This window comes from Gordionus sp. m RMFG-2023, unplaced genomic scaffold (genome assembly GCF_954871325.1).
Source record: "Gordionus sp. m RMFG-2023 unplaced genomic scaffold, tfGorSpeb1-WG-v2 contig_192, whole genome shotgun sequence".
Lineage (NCBI taxonomy): Eukaryota > Metazoa > Nematomorpha > Gordioida > Chordodea > Parachordodidae > Gordionus > Gordionus sp. m RMFG-2023.
In genome coordinates, this window is record NW_027050907.1 from 9,808 (window position 1) to 23,234 (window position 13,427).

The 13,427-nt window shown below is 29.2% G+C and overlaps 1 protein-coding gene and 1 long non-coding RNA gene across 2 annotated transcripts; both read left to right on the forward strand.

The window, feature by feature from the left end:
• The first annotated feature begins 306 nt into the window (after positions 1-306).
• LOC135930655 (uncharacterized) lies at positions 307-1,389 on the forward strand. Its single transcript, XR_010572841.1, has 3 exons — positions 307-457; positions 613-666; positions 718-1,389. It is a non-coding gene; the product is annotated as an uncharacterized LOC135930655 (long non-coding RNA).
• Positions 1,390-3,300: 1,911 nt separating this feature from the next.
• LOC135930656 (uncharacterized) lies at positions 3,301-11,492 on the forward strand. The gene is made up of 4 exons (XM_065467470.1): positions 3,301-4,054; positions 5,785-5,887; positions 10,210-10,325; positions 11,436-11,492. Exons 1-4 carry the CDS (start codon positions 3,569-3,571, stop codon positions 11,490-11,492), a joined length of 762 nt encoding a protein of 253 aa, XP_065323542.1. The 5' UTR covers positions 3,301-3,568.
• The last annotated feature ends 1,935 nt before the right edge of the window (positions 11,493-13,427 follow it).

Below are 13,427 nucleotides of genomic sequence, written 5' to 3' on the forward strand. Positions count from 1 at the left end.
AATGATGAACGACGTTCCTTTTATTTTTGACGAAGAACGTGAACGCGTTCCTTTTTTATGACGAACGCGTTCGAATTTTACGTTCGTTCAATTTTAAAAATATTTTTATTTTTTATTTATTTGAAAAATTTAATATTTCCGATTTTTTTAAAAAAATGTATTATTTATATTTTTTAATTGGCTGTGTATTTCCTTTTCATATTTCAATTTTTTTAACACATAGTTTATTAATTTGAATATTATTGTTTATATTTTAATTTAATAGATTTGCATAAGCATGGATATTATTATTTAATCCTCATCATCTGATTCTGAAAATCCAAAATCAGATGAATTAGCATTACTATGGCCAAATATGATAAATGTTTTACATTAACATTCTATATTGAAGGAACTAATCCAATGCTTACGAAGTGTAAAATATTGCCAAAAAGTATTATATTGTCAAAATCTTCAGGTTCCAATTTAAAACGACATTTTATTTTATTTTAATATTAATTATTTGATTTTATATGATATAATTAAGTTAAATCATTAAATTTGAAGAAATAATGCATTTGGGATATTTGACCCCAACAATAACGATAGTTATTTTAAAATTAAAAAAATTAGTGGCCTCAAATATGGTCAACCATTGATAGACGCCGTATTAAATGGGAATAAAAGGTATTAAACTTATTACTCTCAATTAATTACATATATTTTATTTTTTTAAAGATTTGAACATATATATAAGGATCAATATGTTCTTTCTGCAATTATACATCCAGCATTCAAACTTCAATGGTCATGGATATAACTTCCACAGAACGAACCTATTAAGAAAACTTATAGCGTTTTTGAAATGCTTTGAAAACCCTAGAGAATTGTTAATTTCGAGATATCCTTTTTTATGTCGAGAGTAGAGAATGGATTGGAAGAAGATAACTTATCTCAATTTTTTGCAAATAACAAAACAATATGTTTTTAATTAATTCTCCACGTTAAAAGAGTTGTTTATTAAGTATAATACCGCAATCCCCTCATCTTCCCCTGTAGAGCGTGTTTTTAGGCTAATGCCGTATTAACTGCCAAGTGTTCCTGTCTGTCAGATAAATATTTTGAAAACAGTTGTTATTATAATTAGTGAAGGTCACGGTCCGGTCTTTGGTCCGGACTGGACCGATACCCTCGGACCGGACCACGGTCCTTAAGAAAAAAATCGATCCAGAGTGGTCCTAAATAAAAAGACCGGTCCTGGATCGGTCTTTTTATTTGTTTAAAAAACATATTTTTTAACCTAATTTGATTTGTTTTATCATTTTATTAATAAAATAATTAGGTACCTTAAGCAGACATCTGATAAAACATAAAATATATACTTCTAATGATGAAAATGAAAATATCTCAAAAAACACAATCTACTCTTAATTTTTATATGCCCTCTACAAGCACAAAATCATTTTCTTCAATACCATTGGATAAATTTTATTGTTTATATAATACTCTTATATTTAAAAGGTTAAGTAATTTTTACAATAAATTATACAGACAGTTTCTTTAAAAAAAATAGAACTAGATAATAACTAAAATATTTTAATAATATTATTGCTTATTTTGATTAATTTATTGCTTAAAAAATTATAAACAATTATTTTGTTACTAGGTGCTGACGATACATTAAATTTGGTACTGCAATGAACACATACTCTATGTTTTTATTGGGACTATAAGTAAAATGTTTCTTGGACAAACTTATGGTTTTCATATTGTAAAATAAAAATTAACAAAATCTAAAATGACTCCTCTAGAAAAATATCATAAAATAAAATATACAAAAAAATTATATTAATTGTATAGTAAAGCAAACTTAAACAATAATAAAAGACCGGTTCGGACCGCGGTCTGGATCGTAAAAAATAAAAAGACCGGTCCGGACCACGGTCCTCAAGAAAAAGATCGGTCCAACAATCGGTCCGGTCCGATCCCGGTCTAAGACCGATAGGACCGGACCGTTGACCTTCACTAATTATAATTTAATAAGAAAATTTTTTTATAAATAAAAATATCTTTTTATTCGCTATATTATATTATATTATATTCATTTTATTTATAATTATATTATCAAAATAAAACTATATTATTTTTTAACATGAAAATATATTGTATTAAAAAATATAAGTTTATTTATATTAAATTAAATTTAAAAAAATTTATCATAAAATTTTGAACGGTTTTATGAACGTGAACGCGTTCCTTTTTTTTGAACGAACGTGAACACGTTCGATTTTTTTAGAAATGTTTACAGCATTAGTAATAACCAAACATTTTAAAATGATTAGATTCTTTATTTGATTGGTATCCTCAGAAAAAATGTTAATTAAACTATATTTATAAAATAATTTAAAAACAAGCCGCTATCAGAAAAATGGAGGAGAGCCAAAGTTTTAAATATATTAATTGTGACGGCATACTAAAAATGCCACATACCTAATAATCATGATTATTTTAAATTAAGGATATTAATAACTAATATTTTAATTTGGCGAATGCATCAGGGAATCCAATTGAGAAATAACAGTTCGTTTTAGAAAATGAATGATTTTTTCCTACTCATTGATATTGACTAGTTAAATTATTTTTATACAGTTTACACATATCAAATTTTTGATCTCTCATTACTTATTAATATATATGTTTTCATTAATTTCCTGACCGGATCACCGGAAGCATTAACTTATTACTTACAACCGCGATTTAAATCAATAAATTGATTCACAAATTTTGCCATAGTAATATTCATACCTTTATTATATATATAGTGCTTGACACGCCAAAAAGAATGAGGTAAAAGAAAGTCTTCTATCTTTAAATGATCACAAAGTCTTTTAGAGCCCACTATTCGATTATTTTAAAAATAAATTTAGAAAGATTAATAACAATTTATAGCATCTTTATCTAAAAATTATTTGTATAAATTAGATTTACATCTTTTAGCTAAAAAAAAAATATGAAAATGGGTTTTATGTTTTATTTTGCAACAAAATTTTTTACAAACGATTTTTAGATAAAGGTGATAAAATATTATTAATATTTCTAAACTTATTTTTTAAATTAATCAATTATGAACCATTCTTATAATAAAATATTTTTTCAATAATGCTACAATAATGTTAAATTCATAGGTATAAATAATATATGTTTAATTCTTGGCCATTCAAAGATGGAAGGTTTTTAAAATCTTTATTTTTGCCAAATCAATAATGACTGACCAGTCTATAGTAATAAATAATAATAATTATTGAAGAGAAAAATGACAATCATTCAGATAATTTAAACTTTCATTTATATGTAATTAATTATTTTTTTAAATTTTAGGACTCTGAAGGTAGAAGAGTTAATCATATAAATAAGTGGCTCCTTAAATTTCCTTAGCTTATTAATTACTCATATATAACTTGCAAAAATAGTGACTAACTATATAAAAAAGATCACACAATTCAAGCTCAGAACATATACTCTAATTTAACTTCACAAATTTATCTCTTATTATATCCGATAACGGTAAAATTCTTATTCCATCCATCTAATGTACCCTATGCAATCACCGGCCACGGATCACCAATATTATGGCAACGGCTGTTTAGATACGCCTTCTTCTTCCACCTTTTATTCTGGCCTACCACCTTCACCCGACATTTTAAGGGCCTTACAAAATTTGGCCGTGCGAAAACCGACACCAACGACTGAATCCATCTCAGATCCGAATCACAAAATACCTGTGGAATCGGTTTACGAATCGGATATAGTAACTGAAACTCATACTGGTTTGGTGTATCATAATGGGCATGCTATTTTAGTTGAGGAGTGTTCTGACATGTCAGAAGGGGAGAAGGTCGAAGAAATTATACAGGTCGAAGATGTTAATGAAACTGGTCGAGATCATTTTTTGTTGACAAACGATAGTGATTTTCCGAGTCTCTTTGGGAGTGGAACGCGAGAGTGTCATATAGGGGATGTTATGCATATGGGTTGGAGAAATAGCATGGCTGTCAGACCCACTAACACATCAAAGGTTATCTTTACCTCATACTTGTCAGTTTTTAATATAGAAGGTTTTTTTGGCCAAAAAATTCTAATTATCTCTTCTTTTTTTAACCTTATAATACATTTCATGGTGGAATCTCAATACCTGACACCTAACGACATAGTTTATAAATACAAAATTGCAAACTTGAGCCGGCCATAAAAATAAGAAGATTACAAAGCCCGAGATAGTCCGATTTTTAAAAAATAATAAAAATTAACCAGTTGGAAAATCGTATAAGAATTAATAAACATCCGTTTACATATTTTCAATTTCGAAAAATAATTTACCCAAAATTATTTGAAATAAGGAAATTTTTTAAAGTGCTGGGTCGTAAAATCATTAAAATTTTTATTATTCCATGCTGGGTCAAATTAATAAGGTCAAACTGGGCAATATTAATAACTAAATCTAATCTTGACTTATAAATTGATATCTTCAAATATATTTTAGGAATAATTTAAACATAATACCTTTATTTTCCTGAATAGCCTATAATCAGACCTGTGCGCCGACGAACTATCAGCGGCCGCGCGAGTTTTACAAATCTAATTGGTGCCCGGTGGCGCGCCTCTTTGTAGCGGTCGTCAACATAGGCGAGATAATCGGCGCATCGACATGAATACTTTATAATATATTTTTTTAATCTCTAAATGAATTTTTTAATTAAAAACTAAATTTAAAATAAAATATACACTACAGATTTATTGCCACCTTTTTGATCTTTATTGAAATGGAAAATAATTAAATTCATGCACAATTTGTAATTTTATAATTATCATTTATAAAATTTTTATTTAAATTTGCCAAATATATAAATGATCTTAAATTCAATTACAATGGAGAGAAAACCCTTTTCTAGGTGTTCTAGTTACCACAAAAGAATTCGTAATCGATTCTTTTTTTCCAGAAGAATATGGCATTTTCATTTTAAGTCATTTATAGTAGAATCAGAATTTATGCTTGTTATAGAGTGTTTACTTGCTTACCTTGTCAAATAATTTGTATTTGATATTTAGTAATCTAATATCATACTCTATAACTGTAAGATATTTAATAATAAATTCAGACGATATGCAATCTGCCCTATTATATATTTTGGCACATTTTTAATTTTTGAAATCTTGGGTCTAGAAGAGAAGCCAACAACTAGATAATTTATGAGATAAAAATTAAATTGTTTTAAAATACTTTAATATTACTCGTAGATTCCAAGCAGGAAATCGCAACGCAAGTATTTTTAAACGTATTTTTCTTGTTGAAATAATTTTCAAGCTATCATTATCTTTTACTATTAAATTCATTTCTATTTTACATCTAAAAAGTAATATCAAGTTTAATATACATTCATTTTGCAAAGATAACATTTCAACTATCCTTAAATTTTGATAGAAAAATTAATACAAATACGAGATCCATTCGATTCATAGTTTGAGACAATGCTTTCCAATTCTTTGCAAAACATTATTAATTAGATCTTACATCTGGTTTTAAATTTTAATCATTTGAGATTGCATTATTATTATCATCATCAGAATTTCCTAACGAATATCAAGCCTATCCGATGTTAGATCTATTGTATTTAGTCATTTTCCTGATGATATAAAAAATATAAAATATGAAAATTATTTTAAAAAATTTATGCCCCAGCCATATAGATTATTTTTTAAAAAAAAACTAAATAATTTATTCTATAATTTAATTAATCAATACATCAGGTTGTACATATCAGTTACGAAGAAAGACGTTTTAAGCCTTCCCTATTTCAGGGCCATTTGGGCGATCAAAATGATATATGCGTTGACATTATGAACAAAACCGGTTTGTTATATTATATATAAAATATAAAAAATGATATTTTACATTTGTTTAACTGATGATATATAGGGGTGTACCGATACCACTTTTATGGGCCGGTTCGATACGATATTGCCAATATTAATTTGATATCGGCCGATTATCGATCCGATATCATACCTAATTTTATATTCATATACTAATCTTTTTAATTTTTGATGCATACATTGAATATTGCAAAATCGTTCCATTATGGTCTATTTTAAAAATGGCTAACTTATTTTATCCAGAAAATATTACGCAAGCCTGACGATTTTGCTCATAGATGGCATGGCATAAAGGTTTAGACATCTATTAGCGAAATTTCGAGGCTTAGGCAATATTTTTATGGCTAAAATATTGAGTTAGTCGTTTTGAAAAATTGGTTCAAATGGAGCGATTTGCATTGTTACATACATTTTCTTCTCCTTTTAATGGCAACTTCCAGGTTTACTAAGGTTGGCCACTTTTCCCTCTGATTTTTCTGTTCCTTTTTGAACAGATCTGAGCATCAGTATTTGTTCTCATATCCGCCTCTATCACTTTTATCCACGTCATTTTGGGCCTTCCTTTTGGTCTTGATCCTCCTACTTCCATAGAGGTTCATCTCTTTACCCAGTCATTTTTTCTCTTGTTCCACATGCCCAAACCATCTTAGTCGTATTACCATTCCAATCATTTCTTTACACATTCTTGCTCTCAATTCTTTTAGTTTTCTCTCTCTCTCAGAGATACCCCACACATCCATCTAATCATCCTCATCTCTGTTAATTTAGCTTTGTGAGCCACTTTCATTGCCCATGTTTCGGCCATAAACTAAACAACTCCTCACAAAGCTTGAGTAAAATTTTCCCTTTAACTAAGACGTTTTTATTTGTTAGATTAAACATCTCTCTAACTTCTTCCATGCTTGGTTGAACCTTGTAACAACAGAAGAATATAGGGCCAACATCTGCGTTTAGCATATCATCAATAGCAAAACATTTCCACTTCTCCCACATACACCACAAAGCCAGTAGCCGGATTTCTCCATCATCAGATTTTCCCCAACAATCATCACATTTGTCTTTACTGCATTGATTTTCAGGCCCTTTACGTCTATAGCCATCTTTCATTTACTAATTTTGTCCCTCAATTCTTCCTCACTGTTTACCATTAATACAAGGTCATCTGCATAAAATAAATCCCAGGGAGGTCCTTCACGCATCTCTCAAGCCACCACATCCAGTACTAAGATAAATAATAATAGACAGCACGGATCCTTGATGAAGTCCTACATTCACTTCAAAGCTTTCACTATCTCCATCATCCGTCCAAGCCGCAGTTTGTGCTCCCACATACATTGCACATTGCCATCAGTCCCATAACCAACCATTTTTCCACACTAAATTTTCTCAAGGCCTATATAGTAATCTCGCAGCACCCTGTCAAATGCCTTCTCCAAATCAACAAAGGCAAATACAGTTTCTTTCCCTTCGCAAGTTACTTCTCCTGTATTTATCTCACCACAAAGGTTGCACCTGTCGTGCCTTTCTCTGATGTAAATCTAAACTTCATTTTATTAACTTTCTTTTGTTCTCTTATCTGCTTCTCTAACACCCTCTCAAATACCTTCATTGCATGTTCCAAGAGTTTAATAGCTCTATAAGTCCAGCAATCTAAAGGATCAACTTTCCTCTTGTATATTGGAATAATTATAATTCTTCTTCAATCCTCGGGAATAGTTCCTTCTATGACAATTTGGCTAAATTCATTAAGCATTCAATTCCTAAGTCATCAGAACCTTTAAACATTTCTAATATTACTCTCGTTAAACCCGCTGCCTTCCATTTTTTCAACTTTTTCAATGCTCTCTTAATTCCGTCCTTGCCAAATTTACACCCTCGACCTCCTACCTTTGCACAGCTAACATCATTATTCCACATTCTCTTAGTTCCAAGTCATTCCATATATATCTTCCAGGTGTTCTTAATACCACTACTATCAATCACCATTTTTCCTTCCATATTTTTCAAATATTTAACACGTACATCCTGCCTCTTTTTTGCCATCTGCTTTGCCACCCTGACCACATTTTCCATTCTTTCCGCGCATCCCATTTCTTTTGCAAATACATGCCTTTGTTCTTCTTGCGCTTTCGCTATTAATTTCTTAGCATTTCTTTTCGCCACCTTATATATATCATTATCACTATTTTCTTTACTATTATTATACTATTCTTTGAAACACTTCTGTTTCTCGTCCACAGCTTTCGCTACTTAGGGATTCCACTACCATGTTTCCTTATGTATTAGCTGCCCTTTTGTCCATCCACATACCTTTTCAGTTGTCTTCACCCAGGCTTCCTTCATTGCTTTTCAGTTGTCATTTATCCCAGATGCTTGTGCCATCTTATTTTAATTGTCATAAATTGATGTCTAGTATTCTTCTTCAATTCCAAACCTTCAACCTTGGCACAAACTTTCATTTAGTGATCCAGGCGCCTTTAAAAGTGAGATCTCCTATAACTAGGCGGTGCTGATCAATACATTCATCTCCCGGTATCACTTTTCGCATTTTTTATTATACTCCTTTCACATCTACTTATTAACAAAAAATCCACCGCACTTTAGCACTACCTGACTTATAAGTTACCAGCTTCTCTGAATCTTTCTTAAACATTGTATTACAAATAATCATATCCAGCATCACTAAAATCCAAAATCCTCTCCCTTTCCCGATTTCTCTCATGTACTCGCTCATAACCCTCGCTACTCGCTCCCACATGTCCATTCAGATTACCGGCCAAGACAATCCCCTCTTTATTTGTCAGACTCGATGTCATCTCCATAAGACTGTTCCAAAATATTTATCTTTCTCTTCTTCACTTCAACCTGAGAAACATATACCGAAATAATATTTCATAGCTATCTACCAAAAATCATCTTGATAATCATTATCTGGGTATCTAGTCTTCTCACTTCGATTACTTTGTCCACCCATTTCTCAGCAACCAATACGCCAACGCCAGCTTTACCATCATTACTTCTTTGCCAGAAAAATTTATACTTTCACTTGTCTGCCTATCCCCATTACCTTTCCATCTGGTCTCTTGTATGCAACACACATCTATATGTTTTCTATGCAGTGCATTGATCACTTCTCCCGCTCTTCCCGTTATGCTCCCAAAATTCAATGACGCAACTTTTACATCCCCCCGTAAACTGGTTTCCCCACTTATTATCAGGTCGTTTATGGCCGTCATATTTCTCATTTTCATGAATCGTGTTTTCACCAGGTTTCCCATCCTTCTTTTTGTCGTAGGCGGATGAGGAGGTTAACGGGGTACTTTGGGCTTTACAACACCCATGCTTTGGTGTAATCTTTAGGAAACATCATTAATTATGAGTATGAAATATATTCTATTTTATTGACTTAACTTATATTTGTATTGTTTATATGTAATTCATATTCTTTGGATTCTATAATTATGTCTTCTCTAACTTCGTCTATATCGATATCATCATTCATAATAATCACGGTAAATATAATCAAGCGAGATAATAATACGGATTACATTATTTATTTTAATTTAAAGCTATTAGATTAAATTAAATAATATAAATTCTTTTTGAAATATCTATCTTTTTGAATGTAACGTTGATTAAGATACAGATATTTTTGTATCTTAGATGGAAGATACAAAATATATTTAAAAAGTTTAAAATACAGTACACTAGTCACAAATAGAAGCCTGTCCCTGTTTGCTGAAGAATATAATAAGGAAACAGCTGAGTATATCTTAAAAATCACATTATTTAAAAAATTTTTTAACCTTTACTATTTGAATCAACACAAAAAATGAACGGGCTGATTTATTCGAAAAATATACAATACGTTTACTATCAAAATGGTCTAAAATAACAGGAACGCCGTTTACCTTGTGTTTTTTAAAAAATCAGCGTTATTTGAACGCGTTTGTTTACAGCATTAGTCGATAGATGAAACATTTAAATTTATGTAAATCTTTAAAATTGTAAGTAAAATATGTTTGTCAAAAACAAAGTTTATTATATCATAGATGAATGAAAAGACTCTTATTATTCTTGTATAGTTATAGAAAGAATTGGTATTAGATTACTAATGGATTTAATTTTGTTAAAAAATTTTTTACCTCCATTTTAAAGTGATGTTTTTATTTTTCCAACTACAGCGCATTCGTTACTTTTTGTAGCCCTACTATTTTTAATATTCGAAATTTGTTATTTATAAAAATTTATTCTCATATAGAGTTTGTGATATACATTAAACATATTTACATTCACCAGGCATTCACATCGAACTACAAAACAATAATGACAATGGCTTGACAATAATGTTGTCGGGAAAGGCTAAAGGAGTCAATGACGGTATCAAAATGGTTATTCAACATCTCAAAACCCAGGTTTACTTACAAATATTTTCATTCATTTTAATATAGTGTTTAATAAGCCAAAAAGAATGATACAAATAAGCTCTTTTATTTGAATGATCCCATAAATTTCACTCGAAAATTATTATATACCTATATTTAACAACAAATATTTTATTTAAAAAAATGGTTTTAAATATGAATTTAGTAAGATTAAAAATATTTTATGTTAATTTATATCATATATATTTAATAATCATTTCTATAAATTTCATTAACCCTCGAGTAGTAATGTGAAAATGTATCTCGAGTTGTGGGGAGGGGGCATAGCTCACTATCATTTTATAACTTATATCACTAAAATTTTAATATTATGCTTTGATATTTGAATTTTTTTTATTTAATTAACCATAAGTTAATTATGAACATAAAAATTTTGAAGATTTAATATTTTATGATAATTTTTATAAAGAGTGTGAGAAATTAAGCAAAATTCCCTTATAAAAATAATTTGAAAAAACATTCATTAAAATTTTTATTAAGTGAATATTTAAATATATAAAAATAATAATAATTTATAGGATGTTATAAAATATTACTTTTAATTTTATAAAATATAAATTTATATCAGAATTTTTAAATATTAAACAATAAAATAAAATATAATTTTAATTTACAAATTTCTTTGTATATTTGATTTAATTTAATATTTTAAAATTTAAATATATAAAATGGAAATTAGATTTATTATGTATTTTATTGTCTAAAAAAGTATATATTTCTTATTCTCGACGCCATATTTCTTATGGAAATCTGCACAGATCGCTACATTTCCATTTTTCGGCGCGCAGATTTACGTGATTTCTTACTGCGAAGGATCGCTGTCATTTTTTTTAAAATATGGCCATATATACACCACATATCTTATTCCCGATGCCATATTTCCTATTCTCGACGCCATATTTCTTATTCACGACCCCATATTTCTTATTTTTGAATAATTCAACACAAAAGAAAAAATTAAATTTATGATATAATAACAATGACTACCTCCCACGAACCCAAAATATGTCCTTCCTACCGGAAACTTTTACATTTAACAAATGAAGGTGTTTTTTATGTTCATAAACCAATCTCCAACAGGTGTCCTCATTCAAGACTTACACCTCTCTCCCAGATCACTTCTCAACCCATTCATAAAACCACCATTCTCTCAGTGACTACATATCCTCTCCCCTGCAAAATATTTTAACAATAAAAAAGAATGGTTAAAATTCTTATTTCGGATATAACACTTTTAAAATACCGGACGAATCAGTCCAGAAATTCATAACCCAACAAATAAAGGACGCCAGTTTAAACATCCTTAGCCGTCTTCAAGATACCCAATAATCACATCCAAAAAACAAAAAAAAGTAACTCCACTCCAGCAAAAAACTTCATTGATCTCGAAGAAAATCGATTTTCTTAACATTAAAGGAGCTCTCGACCAATTGCTGATTTCTCCGAAGAAACCTTAAGCAAGTTATGCTCAAAACATCAGACTTCAACTCTTACGTTAATAATCACTCAGCCTTACACGCATTGTGCTGCAGACTTCACACAAGAAGAAGTTAGGAAAGCAATCATATCTTTTCACCGAGACTCAGCGCATGGAGTTGACTAGATTAGACCAAAGACTCAGCGCATGGAGTTGACGAGATTAGACCAATTTTCTTATAGGACATCACCAATCCCTTGATTTGCAGTTTCAATTCTCACTAAAATCACCAACTTATGCAGTAAAATCTTAAAAGGAGATTTACTAAGCTTTATAACCCCCTTGCTCTTTGGACCCAGACAAGTGTTGTTAAACGGCGTTTTGAGCCTATTTTTAAAAACGGCTAACTCAATATTTCATCTAGAATAATATTTACAAGCCTGAAGATTTTGTTTTTAGAAGGAACAAAGGTTTGGACATCTATTAGCGAAATCTCGAGGCTTAGGGAATATTTTTCAAAATATTTGTAATAGTAATTTTATAAAAAAAAAATATAATAATAAAAAAAGAAATTTATATAAAATAAACTTTTTCAAATTATAATACATTTTTTTTAAAAAATAATACAGTGAAAGAGGGGATATTTTTTACCAGATGTTAAAACAAAATAAAATGATACTATTATATTTTTATTTTAATCATACTTAAACATTAATCTATGTTAAAAAAATATTAAACAACTTTTTTAAATGTCACACTTACATAAAAAAAAATTTTTATAAAAAAATATAAAAAGTTTTGTCATCACATATTTTCTTTTACTTAGTTAACGATATTTTATGTAGAATAATTTTAAATATAATGATAAATTATTCATTTAAGTTGTAAGATCTTAGTCAGAATCTTTTATTTCTTAAAATAGTTTTTTTCTCTCACTTTATTTTATCATATTTGAGACATAACTTTAATTTAATATTTTATTCAATTCGTATATGTAATACATATAATTATATATAATAAGAAATATATTCGTAATTACACTAATACATGAATATTAATTAATAAAATATGAAATATTTAATGATAGTTCATAGTCATAAATTGCTTGCTTAAGTAGTACCTATAAATATTAAAAAATGTTAATCGTAATTTATTATATAATTAGATTACTTTAGTCAAGAGGTAGTCCACGATAGCCCAGCTCCAAATAATGTTGCATATGATTATAGAAATTTGTAAAATCATATGGAATAAATTGATTCATTATTTGATTAATATTATTTATTATATGTTCCCTTGTACTTGGTCTGGGAATTAATGACCTGTACTTGTTTTTGAAAACCCCGAAAAAATTTTCAATTGGGTTTAATTGTGGTGAGTATGGGGGAAGATATTCAATTCTCTCTTTATAGTCATCAATTAGATGACTTTTATGTATTGACGCATTGTCCATAACTAATATGGCATCTGGTGGTAATATACTAATAATATCCATTAATGAATTTCGGAATAACATACCATTATATGATCCTTCGATGATTTTATAATGTATAACTCCACAAATTCCTATAGTGCAAAGTACACTTACATTTTTCCCTTTTGAGGGTGGCACCTTTATTGATGGTCTAACGTTGAGTGGTGCCCAAGCATAGACA